Consider the following 19,788-nt stretch of genomic DNA (forward strand, 5'->3'; position numbering starts at 1 on the left):
ATTAGTGCCGTGGGATCTTTTACGTCCACCTGAGAGGGCAAACCGGGCGTCGGTTTAACGTCTCATCCGAAAGACGGCACCTCTGACAGTGCGGCACTCCCTCAGTACAGCACCGGCATGTCGGCCTAGAGTTTGTGCTCAAGTCTCTGGAGCGGGGCTTGAATCCACAAGCTTTTGACTCAAGAGGAGAGAGTGCTACCAACTCAGCCACGGCTGACAGCCTTAGGTGTTCTGCATTGTCCCAACAAACAGAATGCGTGCGACGCTGCAGAGCCTCAGCCCCCCACCTCTACACGTCTTGCCGTCTTCCTGCAGGATGTAGCCTCGCGGACACGAGCACTGGTAGCTGCCTTCTGTGTTCTTGCAGATGAAGTTGCACGGTTTGGGTGACTGTGTGCACTCGTCGAGGTCTGTAAGGAAGCGATGAGGAAGAAGGTGTTAATGTTCTGAATTACTCTTGGTGGACCCAGTCTCATCAGAACCAGCATAAGAGTGGGGAACAATCCCAGCGTGCACAGTCCCAGACTGTCACTGCGAGTCCTGTCCTCCCTCTCTGATGGTCTATATGTTTAATCCCTGATTTGTTGGAGTTTAGGAGGAACGATAGGGTTCAGAGGAGCACTGAAGACACAATTGAATCAATTCTTCATTCACACCTTTCTCGCTGGGAATACCAAATAGTAATGGACTGATGGTACTGCATCTGGACAGTGAGTGCTGGCAGGCTATTCAACTTTGGGAGCATCAGAGTTGCGCCCGATCCTGTCCTCACTCGATGTCCATGTGTGCGCACATTTTCTAGCAGTGCTCACTGGATAGTGATAAGCAGCAGGATCACTGGAGGATTTTTCTTCCCTCCCTAATGCAGGGCACTGAGTCCAACTGCACCCTATAGTTAAGACCAGCTAATACAGCACAGATTGGGGATGGACACAGGGATCACCTTGCTCTGTGTGTTCCCTTGGTTACACACCTGGCAGTGGATTTACCCAGTGAGCCAGGTGGCAAAAATTCCATTTTCCATTCTTTAAATCTATCCCCGTGATTCCAAACCTCCAGCTAGCAATGGGAGCTGGACGCTCCTGCATAGTTCCAGTGACTCTGCTGTTCTGCAGGAAACAGCTGGGCCCAGATTCATAAACTGTGAAGGATCACCGTCTCAAACACAGTGAAACAGCCATAATTTCCAGTCACAGCAACATGTTTTAAACACAGGCAAACAAAACAGTAACTGGAATTGTGGGTCCCAGCTCCCCAAAGACTGCTTGAAACGAGCATAAGAGACTCACCATTAACTCACACATGACCGACTTCATCCTCACTTTTAGATTATGGCGATCTCAGTATTTGTCCATTTTCTAAACTATCGCTGATTTAATTTCTGCAGCTTCCTGTGCTTCTTGTTGTTGGTGCTGAACAATGAAAGGCTCCCTGTTCAGTAACCATCATTCTGTCGGCCAACCATAGTCTCACAGGAAGCAATTAACCCGACGTACTGGTCTCAATTAAAATTTAGTCTTGGGATCCCTTCTCCATCCAAAGTCTCTATAATTTCCCCTAACAATTGTCAATTCTCCATGGAGGTAAATCCCACTCAATTTTTAAATCCTAGTCCCATATCTGGAGAGGCTCCTTCCAAATGCCTCAACAGGACACAAGTAAATGTTTCTCGTGTGATAGGGATCCCTCTCTCACCTCCAGCATCTTGCTCTCACCACAGCTGGTCTTGTCTCTCTATTTTAATGACACTGCTATGGTCAGTGCTCCTCAGAACTTCCCTCTCTTGTTCCTCCTAAGCTTCAAATGCCCCATCCAACAGCACACTTCCTCCTCCCTGCATCCTCACTGTATTGAAATCAAGACTTGTCGCACTGTCTCAAACTCTAACCTAGAGCAGGTCAGAGGCTGGGTATTCTGCGGTGAGTGACTCACCTCCCGACTCCCCGAAACCTTTCCACCATCTACAAGGCACAAGTCAGGAGTGTGATGGAATACTCTCCACTTGCCTGGATGAGTGCAGCTCCAACAACACTCAAGAAGCTCGACACCATCCAGGACAAAGCCGCCTGCTTGATTGGCACCCCTTCCACCACCCTAAACATTCACTCCCTTCACCACCAGCGCACTGTGGCTGCAGTGTGTACCATCCACAGGATGCACTGCAGCAACTCGCCAAGGCTTCTTTGACAGCACCTCCCAAACCCGCGACCTCTACCGCCTAGAAGGACAAGAGCAGCAGGCACATGGGAACAACACCACCTGCACGTTCCCCCCAAGTCACACACCATCCCGACTTGGAAATATATCGCCGTTCCTTCATCGTCGCTGGGTCAAAATCCTGGAACTCCCTTCCTTACAGCACAGTGGGAGAACCTTCACCACACGGACTGCAGCGGTTCAAGAAGGCGGCTCACCACCACCTTCTCAAGGGCAATTAGGGATGGGCAATAAATGCTGGCCTCGCCTGCGACGCCCACATCCCATGAACTAATAAAAAAAAATTCTTTCCTAGGATCGGAAAATTGTGGAATGCCTCACCTCCCCTCAGCCTTCTATCCATCAAAATCTGCAGGCTTTTGAAACCCAAGCTTGGATCACCTGACTTGCCTTATCTTCTTTCCTACTCTTTCCAATATTAGTGACGTCCGGCACTTTTGGCCTTGGGCCGTCACTTGGGTTTCTCAATATAAAAAAAGAATGTACCTCTCTTTAAACAACTGCCTGAATCGGGATAACACAAAGTAATATTCAGATATAAGAAGCTTGCCTGCAAGATTGCTGTGTATCACACACTCAGTTTGTACTAGACAAGGGTGACATTCTTACCAACACAGGAGGTGCCTGTTAAATCAGTGGTGTATCCGATATTACAGAAACAGCGGAAGGAGCCCATGTTGTTGATGCACTGTCCATTCCTACACAAGTTCGGCATCACTCTACATTCATCGATATCTGTAATATATAATATATAACATCTGTAATAGTTTTGTATTTGCAATCCAGTAAATCCAAGCCACAGTGCTCTTGAATTGCACGGGTTCTGAAAGAAGAACAAGGCTGACTGGAGCTCGATTGGGACTCAACTTTGAAACAAGCTTTGTGTGAATCTTTAGTGGAGACTAGATTTTAACGGAGCATCACCTTCATGAGAAAGTGCGCAGCAAAGGTAAATCACTCGACATTCATCATTGTGGTCACAGTGCAGCAATATAATGATACTGATTCTCGGCCCTACTGGGGAGAGTGAGGAGGCTGCAAACAGGGCACTTCGTACCTAACCAGCTGTCGTTAAACAGATGGCAGTTCACTGACCCAACTGATACACATACTTTACCGGCCAGGAGCCTCGCCCACCAAGAGCGCACTTTGGAAATTCCGGCACATGGTTTTCTGACCATTATTTTACTTTAAATGGTTGGAATCCATGCGCATCACGTACTGGAATTCCCAGTGGGCTCTCAGTTGCAAAATTATTCGCGGGATGTCCACTTACAACCGAATGAGAAGACCTGCACAAATCTGCCTTACCTCTACCATCTGTGGCATAGCCAGGTCCATGCGGGCACATTTTCTTGTAGCGGGCAGTGCCAGGCAGTGGGCACAGCTCACACTGGTTGCCCCAGCCCCTGCCTCCATTGCAGCAGCACTCAGATTTGGTGACCAGGTTACGGCTGGTGGATGACATCTGGCACATGGTCTGCAAAACTTCGATGAAACAGAACCCTTGGCGATTATCTGGGATAAGAGAGGACAAAGGGTAGGATTAGAGGATTAGAGAGGCCATTCGCAGACAGCAAAAACAGGCACTATTTCATTGTTAAAAAACATAGAATAATTGCTAAATGTGTGAAAAACGATTCTGTGATCATGTCATTTTATTTCATTTATTCCGCTCTCTGATATTATAACTTTTAAAACTCCTTGAGAGTCTGGAGACTCAGTGTGTAAAATGCACCATCTGGTGTAGGACTGAGTTATACAGACCCTAGTGAAGGTCAGCGCCCGGGGCACTGTGCCCCGCCAAGGGTCAGCGCCCGGGGCACTGTGCCCCGCCAAGGGTCAGCGCCCGGGGCACTGTGCCCAGCCAAGGGTCAGCGCCCGGGGCACTGTGCCCAGCCAAGGGTCAGCGCCCGGGGCACTGTGCCCAGCCAAGGGTCAGCGCCCGGGGCACTGTGCCCAGCCAAGGGTCAGCGCCCGGGGCACTGTACCCCGCCAAGGGTCAGCGCCCGGGGCACTGTACCCCGCCAAGGGTCAGCGCCCGGGGCACTGTACCCCGCCAAGGGTCAGCGCCCGGGGCACTGTACCCCGCCAAGGGTCAGCGCCCGGGGCACTGTACCCCGCCAAGGGTCAGCGCCCGGGGCACTGTACCCCGCCAAGGGTCAGCGCCCGGGGCACTGTACCCCGCCAAGGGTCAGCGCCCGGGGCACTGTACCCCGCCAAGGGTCAGCGCCCGGGGCACTGTACCCCGCCAAGGGTCAGCGCCCGGGGCACTGTACCCCGCCAAGGGTCAGCGCCCGGGGCACTGTACCCCGCCAAGGGTCAGCGCCCGGGGCACTGTACCCCGCCAAGGGTCAGCGCCCGGGGCACTGTACCCCGCCAAGGGTCAGCGCCCGGGGCACTGTACCCCGCCAAGGGTCAGCGCCCGGGGCACTGTACCCCGCCAAGGGTCAGCGCCCGGGGCACTGTACCCCGCCAAGGGTCAGCGCCCGGGGCACTGTACCCCGCCAAGGGTCAGCGCCCGGGGCACTGTACCCCGCCAAGGGTCAGCGCCCGGCGCACTGTACCCCGCCAAGGGTCAGCGCCCAGGGCACTGTACCCCCAGCCCCCACAACACACACCCACAGTAGCCCCCAGCCCCCACAACACATACCCACAGTAGCCCCCAGCCCCCACAACACACACCAACAGTAACCCAGTATGTTGAGTGTCTATGGGATGGATAGAGTCAGTGAACTGTGGTTTCACAGGTTGATTTCTGCTCCAGATGAAACTTGGTCAATGGGAATTAAATCCGATCATTCAATATTTAACGACATTATCCATTAGCTGAATGATATAATTAGCGTTTATAAGGAGCCGACAGAGGGATAGGGTTCGAGTGATTCAGCTCTTAATTTCTGACATGTTGTTTGGAAAGCTGCACTGTTGCTGCTCGATTGCTTGACTTGGGAGGTGCCACCCAGCAGAATAAACCAGAAAAATCTAGATTATAATGAAGATCTCCAAAACTTGGATGGGGAACCACAATATAAACTGGGGAATCACTGCTCTCTCTGTTTAGTAATTGATCATGTGACACCCTTGTCTCTCTCATTACTTCTGACAATTCTCCGGTATATTTCTGAGACAATCTGATTTAATTGGCAAGAGTTTCCCAGCGGCTCCCGTAGACATTACGAGGTTTCCAACTCACCCAGACATTCTGTAGATGATGGACTTTCCAAGAATCCTTCGTTGCAATCACACCGGTAGCTGCCGACTGTGTTGATACACCGTCCGTTCTGACATATCCCCGGTTTAGTACGACACTCGTTTTCATCTGGAAATGTTCCAATAGAATTTTAACCAGTGTGTGAGAACAAAAGACCCGTATTCATAAACCGCGCTTTATCCCGTCTCTCAGCAATGCCTCACATACAATGAAATAACGTAAGGAGTCGCACAACACCAGGTTATAGTCCAACAGCTTTATTTGAAATCACAAGCTTTCGGAGATTTGCTCCTACCACTCAGAGGGTGGTAGGTCTGTGGAATTTGCTGCCCCAGGAAGCTGTGGAAGCTACATCATTAGATAAATTTAAAACAGAAATAGACAGTTTCCTAGAAGTAAAGGGAATTAGGGGTTATGGGGAGCGGGCAGGAAATTGGACATGAAGCTGAGTTCGGATCGGTCAATGCCCTGTGGGTGGCGGAGAGGGCCCAGGGGCTATGTGGCCGGGTCCTGCTCCGACTTCTTGTGTTCTTTAGATTTGTGGTTGGGATCAGATCAGCCATGATCTTATTGAATGGCGGAGCAGGCTCGAGGGGCCGATTGGCCTACTCCTGCTCCAATTTCTTATGTTCTTATGTTCTTATGTCAGGTGAAGTGAAGAGTTGCATAAAGGCACAGCATATATAGTCGGAGAACAATGCCTGGTGATTACAGATAATCTTTCTAACTGCCCTTCATCACATCTCGGCAGACAGATAATCACAACAATCAAAGGAGTGTTCAAACAGGTTAGTCAGGGAAACCTTGCATCCAAGAATACTGAGGTGGGGTCACAAGGGGACAAATGTAGCAAATGCTGGGGTTTGTATTAAAAACAGATAACTTTTTTTTGCTGGAAATCGCAGCAGGTCCGGCCGCATCTGTGTATGGAGAACAAGCCAACTATGACTTGAGTCTGGGTGACTCAGGTGGGGTTACACGTAGCGTGACATGAACCCAAGATCCCGGTTGAGGCCGTCCTCATGGATGCGGAACTTGGATGCAATGTTTCCCTGACCAACCTGTTTGAACACCATTCACTCCTTTGATTGCTGTGATTGTCTCTCTGCCGAGGTGTGATAAAGGGCAGTTAGAAAGATTATCTGTAATCACCAGGCATTGTTCTCCGACTATATATGCTGTGCCTATATGCATCTCTTCACTTCACCTGACGAAGGAGCAAAGCTCTGAAAGCTTGTGATTTCAAATAAAGCTGTTGGACTATAACCTGGTGTTGTGCGACTCCTTACATTTGTCCACCCCAGTCCATCACCAGCATCTCCACATCATACAATGAAATAATTTAACATGTAGTCATTGTTGTTATGTTGGCCATTTTACACACAGCAAAGTCCCACAATCAGCAATGAGATTAATGACCAATTAATTAATTTTGGTGGTGTTGCTTAAGGGAGGAATGTTGGCCAGGACACCAGGAGAACTCACTGCTCTCCTTTGAATACAGCCAGGAGACCTTTTATGTCCACCTGAGAGACAGACGGGGCCCCAGTTTAATGTCTAATCTAAGATACACGTCCGACAATACAGCACTCCATCGGTATTGCAATGAAGTGTCAGTCTAGATTATGTGCAAAATTCCTTGAGTGGGGCTCGAACCCACAAACTTCTGAGTCAGAGGCAAGAGTCCTACAATTGAGTGAAGCTGATAATTCGGATATTCAAGTGCAGTGTTCCTTAATGTTTAACCTGGATGTGAACTTACTCTATGATGAGTTTAGGTCAAAGATCAAATGAATGGAAACACTTCCTCTGTCGAAGAGTTCTATTCAGTCACTCAAACCTTTAATAGATCAAATTTTTGGAGGGGTAACAAATTGGCACCCCGTTTGGTGCAAAATCATTCACCACTAACCCCAGGCTTCACGCTTATCTGAATGTCAGAACATTCCTGAATTAGGCACTAACTCATAATCAATCAATTTTTTCAACAAAGCTTATCATCAATTAAATCAGAGATATGCAAAACAGATTAGACATGGTGATTTTCGATAATTAGAACTGGCTCACATTTCGCAGGTCACAAGTCTTTAATCTTCAAGTACAGAATCATTGGTCTGGATTTGCCTGCGTTAACTATTCCCAAATTGGACAGCGAGGTCTGTTGCTGCACTTCTGCCCCAGCTGGAAGGCTGCTGGCCCCCCATTCACTGCTCGCCTCAGGTAAATGAAGGAGGGGAGGCGGCGACCAGGCAGTCTGCCTGATTTTCCTTCTTGCTGCCACCGATACTCCCCCAACCCTGGGAACCGCAAGGAGAGGGGTGGCAGTAGTCCTGGGGGAGAGGGCCTATCAGTGGCCTCCTCCCCCTCCATAATAGCCCCAAATACTAATCTGCTGAAGCCCTCAGTCCAGTCGGAGGCCTTCAGTAAAAAAAAAACGTAGGGAGGTATTCGCGGCGCCCCTTTAATTGTGGCTCCCTCTTCTGGTGTTGCGGTGAGTGTCCCACTGCATTTTCCTCATTGGTGGCGGCAGGCTCCCTCTTGCTGGTGGCGATCCCAACCCGACCATCCACCAGCAGGAGGAAAATCCAAGTCATTATCTCCGAAGAGGATATAAACTTTCTGAATCCATGTGCACTGACCATAGACAGAGAACAGACAGCAGACAGGCACACAGACAGACAGACAGACAGGAAGATGTACCCATGCAGCCCTCTCCGTCTGGTCTTCGCATCATTCCAGGTGGGCAGATACACATGAAGGTGCCAATCAGGTTCTTGCACATCATCCCTCGGGACTCACAGTCGTGTAATCCTTCCGAACACTCATCCAAATCTGCAATCAGGGATAAGCACTAGTCAGCAATGCATAAACCCGCCTCACAGCCACTCGACATCTGCTCCTGCACGACCCTCCCACCTGATGACTATAATTCATACTCACTCATGGTTGAAGTACTGTGCAGTGCATCAGCCGTATCTAGCTAGTATTTTATCAAAAACTGCAAAGGGTTCTGGAAAATATAGAGGCATATCTTGCTCCCAGTGTTAGTGACTAAACCGGTGAGCAACGCAGGAATGGAAATGAATCAATAAAATACCTGAAGTTCTCGCACACTCCATTGTGCGAACATACAGGCACAAGTTCAGTCATCGGATGTATCATTCATATCTGAATGCTAACAATTATAAATTCATCATCTCTATTTGTCTGGCCTCTCCATATTAAGAAAGCCCCACTCGCCTGATGTAGTTTCTTTCAATTGAGTGTGTGAGCTGCCATCAGGAGTCGGGTCAGGTTTGCAAAATTTTTGTTGTGCCATTTGAATTGAATTCACAGCTGGATCTGGGCACACCACAGCTGGAATTGATCGTTCCACAGCTGGATCTGGTCACCCCACAGCTGGATCTGGTCACCCCACAGCTGGATCTGGACACCCCACAGCTGGATTGAAGACATGTGTGTCTGTTTTCCTGGTTAATGCCAATAGAACTGCCTGAGCGTGAGAATGCAGCACTGTTTTATGGCAGTTGTGAGTGGCCAGTTTACCTGTATCACAATTTAACAAATTCAGCAGGAAGAAAATTACAACCAGCTGTCATTTTGACTGGCTGGTGTTAAAATAATCGACCTAATCAAAGAAAATCTTTTCTTTCCAGTCTTTCATAACAAATCTCTATGAACAAACGCATTTTAATTATTAATGTGCTGGCAAATCTGTTAAATCACTGATATTTTATTTAAAAATTGCATTTCTGATCAGATTATCAAGACGGTTTACAGAAAGCTGTTAAATGGCACGTGGTCAGTGCTGCACTGGGCTGTACCGGGGATCATCGCCTCTGCTGCCGTTCCTTCAATTACCTTTGCACATCTTGCGGTCGTCTCTCAGAGTATAACCTCTAGGGCAAGTGCACTCGTATGAACCATATGTGTTGATGCAGCGGAATGCACACAGCAGGGGATTGAGGGAACACTCGTTGATATCTAAAAACAAAAACAAAATATTATACAACACACAGTCAGATAATCTCCCTGAAACTTTTTAAGCCAGTTCTTGCACAGGGTTACATTATCCAGGAGCCCCCTTATTACAGGTCATGTATTGTAAGGAGGAGGAAATTCTACTTTCTGTTTCAAAATCAAACATTATCAGTTCCCGCTACAAAATCAACAGCATCAATCTCACCTTAGAACAGTTGCGAAATTGAGTCATTACAGTGTTTGGCCTACCTTCACACGTCATCATCGGACCAGGTTCAAATCCTTCGTCGCATGCGCACTCAAAGCCTCCGATAACATTGCTGCAAGTTCCATTACCACACGGATTACCAATGGTGCATTCATCGGTATCTAGACACAACACAGATGCCACACTCAGATTTTGTAACAAATTTCATGGATGATTTTGTTCTTGTTTGACGGGCAAGGCTCTCTGCAATCTGGCGTATGTTGCAATTCCTGATCCAAAGTTTCTTCCAAAAAGAGCTCTGTGATGCTGTAATGTGGTTTGATATCCTTCTGGGATGGGCGAAGAAATAGGGAGCGAGGAAATAGAGAGACCAGCAGAGTGGGGAAATGGGGAGAGACCAGCAGAGTGAGGAAATAGGAAGAGACCAGCAGAGTGAGGAAATAGGGAGAGACCAGCAGAATGAGGAAATAGGGAGAGACCAGCAGAGTGAGGAAATAGGGAGAGACCAGCAGAATGAGGAAATAGGGAGAGACCAGCAGAGTGAGGAAACAGGGAGAGACCAGCAGAGTGAGGAAACAGGGAGAGACCAGCAGAGTGAGGAAACAGGGAGAGACCAGCAGAGTGAGGAAACAGGGAGAGACCAGCAGAATGAGGAAATTAGGGAGAAACCAGCCATGAGGAAATAGGGAGAGACCAGCAGAGTGAGGAAATAGGGAGAGACCGGCAGAGTGAGGAAATAGGGAGAGACCGGCAGAGTGAGGAAATAGGGAGAGACCGGCAGAGTGAGGAAATAGGGAGAGACCGGCAGAGTGAGGAAATAGGGAGAGACCGGCAGAGTGAGGAAATAGGGAGAGACCGGCAGAGTGAGGAAATAGGGAGAGACCGGCAGAGTGAGGAAATAGGGAGAGACCAGCAGAGTGAGGAAATAGGGAGAGACCGGCAGAGTGAGGAAATAGGGAGAGACCAGCAGAATGAGGAAATAGGGAGAGACCAGCAGAATGAGGAAATTAGGGAGAAACCAGCCATGAGGAAATAGGGAGAGATCAGCAGAGTGAGGAAATAGAGAGAGACTCCAGCTGATGCCTTCTACAGCTGGCGTTCCCACCCGGCAGAGGCCAGCCTTCAATCTGGCCAGCTGCTGGTTGGGAAACAGAGTAAAAAAATTCTATTGAGGTCCCGCCGTTAAATGCAGTATTTCTGGGTTTCCCAGCCGCTGACATGTGCCCCTGCTCCCTCCCCGCCTCCCTGTAAATATTGGGGTCCATATGTTTAAAGTCAGATAATAATAGGTTAAATAAATCTTTTGTTTTCTGCCCCTCAATTTCCATACAAACATTCTTCTACTGTCACCCAGCTTTCTACAGACAGCCGGGGCAGGCAGTCTGGGCTACAGACTCTACGTGACAGGTGATCTTGTGTCTGCGAGAGATTACACCTCAATGTTACTTAGCAACCTGCCCAGGAGTTTTTGAGGATTACACTCAACAACATCAGATGGCCAGGTGTTATGGACAGGCTGGGGATATTTGACACCTCTTGCAATCCAGCCACTATTGACGATCTCAGTGCTGTCCAAGGTATTGAGGTGAGTCCTGAGGCTGAGAATTCCTGACGTTCTTATTTATCACAGAATCATGGCGAATTCAGCACAGCGGAAGCCTATTTTACCTTTGCCAGTGTTAGCTCCACATCGGAGATATCTACTTTCATTCTATTTCCCTACTTTTTCCTGGTACCCTTTTTTCCTCTTCAAGTTTATCTAATTTTCTCTTAAATATTGTGATTGTCTTGACTTCAGTGAACCCCAGTGGTAATGGATTCTATATTCTAATAACCCTTTGTGTGAAAACATTCCTCCGTATCCCCACTTTGTGTTTCAAGCCCTAATCCTCAGTTCAAGCTCCTTTACACGGCTTTTGTTCAAATGAGACATGTCACATGAAGCAACTCACCAACGCAGTTGACTCCAGTGAAATCCAGGTTATATCCGAACGGACATTCACATCGGAAGGAACCATCAGTGTTTATACAATGCCCGTTAACACAGATTCCGGGATTCTCTACGCACTCGTTCATATCTTAAAGAGGCAAAAAAAACCAACTGTGATATCAGGAGTTCCACCATAAGCCCAGCCCGTTAGTTCGATGCAACATTTTGTCTTTGTATGTCTAATGAAAAATTACCCAGTTTCGGGAATAAACAAATCTAAGGATCAGTAGAACCTGGGATGTTGTACCTAGTCTCACTGTACAGATAGGGATTGGAGAATGATTTGAGCACTTTCTAACCATGGTGAGGTAGAGGTGGCTTGTTTGCAATCTCAAGCAAAATCAGAACTGCATTGTAACCTAGTAACACAGCAATGTGGTGGGCAGGAGATGATCACTTGTCCATCTAGCCTAATCTTCTAAACCTCCCATCAGGTTCTTTACAGTGATTCTGGAACCAAAAGCCCTGTCCCCATTCCCTGATATGAATTTATCCAGTTTAAAATAATGTCTATAAAATGACTGACTCAAAGATGAGATGTCATCTTTCTGCAGTGTTTGTAATATCACACACTCACAGAGCAGAGGAGATCTTCCTGCTATGTTTACAATGTCATTCTCTCTCATGTACGTGCAGATGCGTGCACACACAAGGCACAGACACTCCCACAGATGATTTGTGTCCTGTGTTGGTTACCTTGCAATGACTGCTACAGAACTGGCTTAATTCATTACTCATTCACACCTCTCAGCTGCACTGTTCCCTTTTTCAATGCAGTATTTTTCCATAGGATGAGCTTCAGAAAAGTCAGTAAAAATGACATACGCCTGCTTTGAAGTTTAGAAATTAGAATTTAACTAAATGTATTTATCCTTGTTAAGATGTAAACACATTATGGAATCTGTGAGAGATATGGTAAAGGACATTCAGGGTGAGCAACAATTACCTGGATCCAGTCACTGAGCTTGAGGTACAAAGACTGACCGAAAATACTTTACAAAGGAATTATTAATTGAATAAAAGGAGAAAGTGGAACAGAAGGTTCAGGGCTGATTATCGATTTAATGTGACCTGAAGGAGACAGTTTTTGTGGTGTGTTAGTGAAAGTAGGAATTGTATTTGTTTTAATAAATCCACATTCTGATTCTCTACACCGCTGTACAATAATAATAATCCTTTCTACTGAGCGGAATAAAGTAGATAGACTTGGTGAATGCTACACATAGTTACTGAAAATAGTCTAACCTTCGCGGGTATCACCGATGCCAGGGATAGCACCATGGCCGTAAGGACACAGCTCCTGGAAAGCAACTGGAAATGAAAAGTAAATTCATTAAAAGCAGAGCAGTGTCTGTCCTTACATTAGCAGTAACAATATGTGATTGTACAGAATGGGGTGCAGAATGTAATTAAACGTAAATCACAGGGACTGAACCTGCATTGGAGAGCCAGGTTGTGAAGGATAGAATACTAGAGCCTGGTCTTCAGTTGCTTCCAAGCCTTTATTCACAGAAATCCACACCGACCACACCCTAGATAAGCTCTCTTATGAATGGATACATGAGAGTCCCCAATTGATACACACCCCTGAATACAATTAACACTAATTGATGTAAATCACATGGATACAATTAACACTAGACACACAAAGTACGACAGTCTGGTTAGCAGGTTCTACAGGCATTAATTAAGCTTGAATGGAGGAATTTGCAGACCGTTCTGCAGGATACTGTAGTTTTAGAAAAGCCTCCATTACCTTTTATCTGTATCTTTTTATTTAAAACTGATATTTACACATTGAAGCAAATATGTCTTTCCCTCCAGTAAGGGCCCTTATCCAGAAGTCTATGTGTCTCTTAGTTACTGATGATGTACAGACTATACAGGCTTTATGTCTTCTCTCGCCCTTTTCTCTATTCTTTGATTTAATTAGTTATCCCGTTACATTGCTCTTAGCGTGACTTGCAATTCAAGTCCTTTATGAGTCTTCCTGATGTTTCAATCAATATGGCCTGAAACGTGCTTGGAGTTGCACCCACTCCGCAAGTGAACTGGGTTTCCGTCACATGTCCGTGAAGTGGGAGCAACTCTGAGGAAATTCCTGGCTTATATTTTATGTGTTGACATCCAATATAGTCCAGGTACGATGCAGGATGGCCATGTACTAACTTATCAAAGCCTTAGTGACACCGCTAACATAACCCAATGGACAACAAAATGGAAACCTACCTTCTTGTTCCTGAGGGCAAAGTTCACATGGGTCACCCCAGCCCTCCCCTGGCATCTTGCTACAGCAACAGCGGGCTTTGGTCGTGTTGAAGACCTTGGGTACAGAACACTTGCCGTTATCAAACCTGGTGAAGCAGAAGCTCTGCCTGGTATCTGAAAGGTTAGAATCCAACAAGTGATAAATGTCCAATAAATATTAACAGTTCACAGGTTTCACTGAACGTGATACACAGTTAAAGGTGGATGGAACTTTGCTTTAACTTGGCTCCTCTACAAGGGTAATTTAATGTAGTGCTGATTTATCTGACAGTGTTTTTTTACTGTATAAAGAAATGGAGTAACACTGAGTGTGTATCACAAAGTTTCACCTCAGATTGATCAGTCATCACTGAAATTAACTCTATCTTTTGACACTTTCATTCATCTAAACATGAGTAAAATGACAAGCAACACGCTGCTGTGGTTTGCTAATGTTTGTGGGTTAAAGGCTTAAATATGGGGAACGCGTCCACAACATGTTGCGCCCGTCGCCAGTTTTATGCCGGTGGATATCGTGGCGCCCGAGTATCCCACTGTGGAGAGGAGGGGCACTTCATTAACATATTTAAAATCGGGCTTCCACACATTGGGCAATTGGGAGCCCGATTTAAAATTCACTGCTGCTGTGCGGGTTTCCCAGGAGTCGGGAAACCCATCAGTGAAAGGGAGGCAAGTGCCTTTCTCGGCATTCCTCGAGGACCAGGAAGAGCAGGAGTGCTTCCCCCGCCTTCGGCCTCCCCTCGCCGATCGCGGCCTCTCTCTTCCCCCCACCACGGTCGCAGACCTCCCCTCCTCCAGCCCCGAGGGCCGCTCTCTCCCTCCAGCCCCGAGGGCCGCCCTCTCCCCCCCTCCTGATTGCCAGCTGTCAATTGGCCAGCTGCTGAGCGGGAAATGGAACAAAAAAGTAATAATGAGGTGCTGCCCAAGTCTTCGGCTTTGCTGGGTTCTTTGGCTGTTTTCAGCCTCAACCGCACTCTCCCCACCTCCCCAGGGGCCTTAATGTCTAATCGGGGGGTGGGGGGGGGGTAGGGGTGACAGGGACAACTAAATTGTCTCCTAAACACCACTTAACAAAGTTATAGGATTATAAGGTTCAAAATTGCAGTGGGGAGTGAGGGCGGAGAGTGGGCAGATCGACTGTGGGAAGCCACAATTTGGGGCAGAAATAGATCTTGACTGGTTTCCAACCCGTGTAACAAGCTGCCCAAATTCCAGTCTTCCACCCACTACTCCTACGCCAAAAGACCACTTTCCCAGACTGAACTGGGCATTCTGCCCAACATCCACTCAATAGAATCATAGAATCATAGAATCATAGAAGTTACAACATGGAAACAGGCCCTTCGGCCCAACATGTCCATGTCGCCCAGTTTATACCACTAAGCTAGTCCCAATTGCCTGCACTTGGCCCATATCCCTCCATACCCATCTTACCCATGTAACTGTCCAAATGCTTTTTAAAAGACAAAATTGTACCCGCCTCTACTACTGCCTCTGGCAGCTCGTTCCAGACACTCACCACCCTTTGAGTGAAAAAATTGCCCCTCTGGACCCTTTTGTATCTCTCCCCTCTCACCTTAAATCTATGCCCCCTCGTTATAGACTCCCCTACCTTTGGGAAAAGATTTTGACTATCGACCTTATCTATGCCCCTCATTATTTTATAGACTTTGATAAGATCACCCCTTAACCTCCTGCTCTCCAGGGAAAAAAGTCCCAGTCTGTCTAACCTCTCCCTGTAAGTCAAACCATCAAGTCCCGGTAGCATCCTAGTAAATCTTTTCTGCACTCTTTCTAGTTTAATAATATCCTTTCTGTAATAGGGTGACCAGAACTGTACACAGTACTCCAAGTGTGGCCTCACCAATGCCCTGTACAACTTCAACAAGACATCCCAACTCCTGCATTCAATGTTCTGACCAATGAAACCAAGCATGCTGAATGCCTTCTTCACTACCCTATCCACCTGTGACTCCACTTTCAAGGAGCTATGAATCTGTACTCCCAGATCTCTTTGTTCTATAACTCTCCCCAACGCCCTACCATTAACGGAGTAGGTCCTGGCCCAATTCGATCTACCAAAATGCATCACCTCACATTTATCTAAATTAAACTCCATCTGCCATTCATCGGCCCACTGGCCCAATTTATCAAGATCCCGTTGCAATCCTAGATAACCTTCTTCACTGTCCACAATGCCACCAATCTTGGTGTCATCTGCAAACTTACTAACCATGCCTCCTAAATTCTCATCCAAATCATTAATATAAATAACAAATAACAGCGGACCCAGCACCGATCCCTGAGGCACACCGCTGGACACAGGCATCCAGTTTGAAAAACAACCCTCCACAACCACCCTCTGTCTTCTGTCGTCAAGCCAATTTTGTATCCAATTGGCTACCTCACCTTGGATCCCATGAGATTTAACCTTATGTAACAACCTACCATGCGGTACCTTGTCAAATGCTTTGCTGAAGTCCATGTAGACCACGTCTACTGCACAGCCCTCATCTATCTTCTTGGTTACCCCTTCAAAAAACTCAATCAAATTCGTGAGACATGATTTTCCTCTCACAAAACCATGCTGACTGTTCCTAATTAGTCCCTGCCTCTCCAAATGCCTGTAGATCCTGTCCCTCAGAATACCCTCCAACAACTTACCCACTACAGATGTCAGGCTCACTGGTCTGTAATTCCCAGGCTTTTCCTTGCCGCCCTTCTTAAACAAAGGCACAACATTTGCTACCCTCCAATCTTCAGGCACCTCACCTGTAGCGGTGGATGATTCAAATATCTCTGCTAGGGGACCCGCAATTTCCTCCCTAACCTCCCATAACGTCCTGGGATACATTTCATCAGGTCCCGGAGATTTATCTACCTTGATGCGCGTTAAGACTTCCAGCACCTCCCTCTCTGTAATATGTACACTCCTCAAGACATCACTATTTATTTCCCCAAGTTCCCTAACATCCATGCCTTTCTCAACCGTAAATACCGATGTGAAATATTCATTCAGGATCTCACCCATCTCTTGTGGTTCCGCACATAGATGACCTTGTTGATCCTTAAGAGGCCCTACTCTCTCCCTAGTTACCCTTTTGCCCTTTATGTATTTGTAGAAGCTCTTTGGATTCACCTTTGCCTGATCTGCCAAAGCAATCTCATATCCCCTTTTTGCCCTCCTGATTTCTCTCTTAACTCTACTCCGGCAATCTCTATACTTTTCAAGGGATCCACTTGATCCCAGCTGCCTATGCATGTCATATGCCTCCTTCTTCTTTTTGACTAGTGCCTCAATCTCCCGAGTCATCCAAGGTTCCCTACTTCTACCAGCCTTGCCCTTCACTTTATAAGGAATGTGCTTACCCTGAACCCTGGTTAACACACTTTTGAAAGCCTCCCACTTACCAGACGTCCCTTTGCCTGCCAACAGACTCTCCCAATCAACTTCTGAAAGTTCCTGTCTAATACCATGAAAATTGGCCTTTCCCCAATTTAGAATTTTAACTTTTGGGCCAGACCTATCCTTCTCCATAGCTATCTTAAAACTAATGGAATTATGATCACTGGTCCCAAAGTGATCCCTCACTAACACTTCTGTCACCTGCCCTTCCTTATTTCCCAAGAGGAGGTCAAGTTTGGCCCCCTCTCTAGTCGGGCCATCCACATACTGAATGACCCAGCAGAAGCCACACATGCTGAGAGCAAGTGTGGCTTCCATTCTGGGTCTCACTTAGGCCCCAGAAAGGCTTGCTGGCAAACGTAATCAATCGCAGTCCTTTGGCACAATTCTTATTTCCAGAGATTTTTGGACAGTTATGCTCAGTGCCTACACCATCTCCTCCCCAACCTCCTTTAATATTCTGGGATGCAAACCACCTGGGCCCGGTGGCTTTTTTACTTTTTGTCCCATTTTAATTTTAAAAAATAGTTTCCTATTGAATATTTATCTTCATTAGTGGCCTTTCCACACCCTCCACAGGTACGCCTAAAGTCCCACCTTCCTCAGCTACTCCTGAAAATAATGTGGATGTTTTCTAACTATGTATGAAACTGATTTTAGTCAATGAAAAAGAAGAAAGATTGATCAGATGAGAGAGTATGTACCAGAATACAATTCTATGTAAATACACGCACCGAGTGCACACGCAATCCATATGTGTGCTCAGATTGCGTGCACTCAGAACTTACCTGAGTACGCGCGCTCCACCCGAGGACTCGCGCGCTCCACCCGAGGACTCGCGCGCTCCACCCGAGGACTCGCGCGCTCCACCCGAGGACTCGCGCGCTCCACCCGAGGACTCGCGCGCTCCACCCGAGGTGTGGAGCTTTAGGTCTCAGGCTCACTTACCAAAGCACCTCCTTCTGTTCTCGGAGAGGACAAATCCTGGTGGACAGTTACACTGGAAGCTTCCGGGTGTATTGGTGCAGAAACCAAACAGACAGATGTTAGGGTCCTCCTCACACTCATTAATATCTATAAACAAATAGGCAGAGAATCAGGAGCAGCCCCATCCAACCAACACGGCGCCTGACACTGCTTTCACCCAAGTTATGAATTGCAACAGAAGACTAAATTGTAATTAGAGCAGTTTAACAATTAATTCACTGTGTCCTCATGTCCAGACTAAACAATGTTGGGCAGAAACAATTAATATATTCTGATCTCTGGATACTGTGAATCTAGTCACCACATTTGTACAATTAGAATCACTCCTTGCAGACAATTCCTGTACTTGATTGCTATAAATCAGGTGTGTGTGTTTGTTGGGTGAGGACAGGATTAGTTCAGTTGTGCTACCCTCATGATGGAGTAACCTGCCACACACTTACTGTCTAGGCTCACACATGACAATAGTTACTTGGATAATGTATTGAAGAACACTGGGGGCCTGTGAAACCCCTTTCATAGAGAGGATCAGCACCTGTGAAACCCATTTCACAGAGAGGGTCAGCGCCTGTGAAACCCATTTCATAGAGAGGGTCAGCGCCTGTGAAACCCCTTTCATAGAGAGGGTCAGCGCCTGTGAAACCCATTTCATAGGGAGGGTCAGCGCCTGTGAAACCCCTTTCATAGAGAGGGTCAGCGCCTGTGAAACCCCTTTCATAGAGAGGGTCAGCGCCTGTGAAACCCATTTCACAGAGAGGGTCAGCGCCTGTGAAACCCCTTTCATAGAGAGGGTCAGCGCCTGTGAAACCCCTTTCATAGAGAGGGTCAGCGCCTGTGAAACCCCTTTCATAGAGAGGGTCAGCGCCTGTGAAACCCATTTCACAGAGAGGGTCAGCGCCTGTGAAACCCATTTCACAGAGAGGGTCAGCGCCTGTGAAACCCATTTCACAGAGAGGGTCAGCGCCTGTGAAACCCATTTCACAGAGAGGGTCAGCGCCTGTGAAACCCATATCACAGAGAGGGTCAGCGCCTGTGAAACCCCTTTCATAGAGAGGGTCAGCGCCTGTGAAACCCCTTTCATAGAGAGGGTCAGCGCCTGTGAAACCCCTTTCACAGAGAGGGTCAGCGCCCATCAAACTGTACCCTAGCAAGAGTCAGCGCCTTCAGGTGAGGAGGGGTAAACTGGAGGGGGTGGGGGGAAAATCCATCCCTCTAGTACCCACCGCTCTCCATGTATCTCTTCCCCACTAAATGGTATTTTAATTTTAATGATTATTCACAAAGGTGGCTGGTTGATTTAAATAACTAAACACCATCAATTCACAAAATAAACTCTTAAACTCCAGCTACACAAGAATAACCCAGCATTCTTCCATTTTATTCTATTTACCGATGCAGTGGTCATTCTGTACTTCGTACCCTGGAGGACAGATGCACCGGAAGGAACCATCTAAATTCTGGCAGGTCCCAGGGGCACAGGTGCCAGGGTAGCTAATGCATTCGTTGATATCTAAAGA

The 19,788-nt window shown here is 47.2% G+C and overlaps 1 protein-coding gene across 1 annotated transcript in view; it reads right to left on the reverse strand.

The window, feature by feature from the left end:
- The window catches only part of fbn2b (fibrillin 2b), a 196,345-nt gene that overhangs the window by 13,417 nt on the left and 163,140 nt on the right, over positions 1-19,788 (reverse strand). The window contains exons 48-59 of the mRNA XM_067968183.1: positions 19,662-19,781; positions 18,233-18,358; positions 13,840-13,992; positions 12,856-12,921; positions 11,573-11,698; positions 9,662-9,781; positions 9,293-9,415; positions 8,132-8,263; positions 5,414-5,539; positions 3,529-3,735; positions 2,827-2,952; positions 288-410 (exon numbers count right to left, since the gene is read on the reverse strand). Of these exons, the coding sequence (XP_067824284.1) occupies positions 288-410; positions 2,827-2,952; positions 3,529-3,735; positions 5,414-5,539; positions 8,132-8,263; positions 9,293-9,415; positions 9,662-9,781; positions 11,573-11,698; positions 12,856-12,921; positions 13,840-13,992; positions 18,233-18,358; positions 19,662-19,781 (1,548 nt within the window). The remainder of the gene's footprint in view (positions 1-287; positions 411-2,826; positions 2,953-3,528; positions 3,736-5,413; positions 5,540-8,131; positions 8,264-9,292; positions 9,416-9,661; positions 9,782-11,572; positions 11,699-12,855; positions 12,922-13,839; positions 13,993-18,232; positions 18,359-19,661; positions 19,782-19,788) is intronic.

The sequence above is a fragment of the Heptranchias perlo genome, chromosome 29, assembly GCF_035084215.1.
Source record: "Heptranchias perlo isolate sHepPer1 chromosome 29, sHepPer1.hap1, whole genome shotgun sequence".
Taxonomy (NCBI): Eukaryota; Metazoa; Chordata; class Chondrichthyes; order Hexanchiformes; family Hexanchidae; genus Heptranchias; species Heptranchias perlo.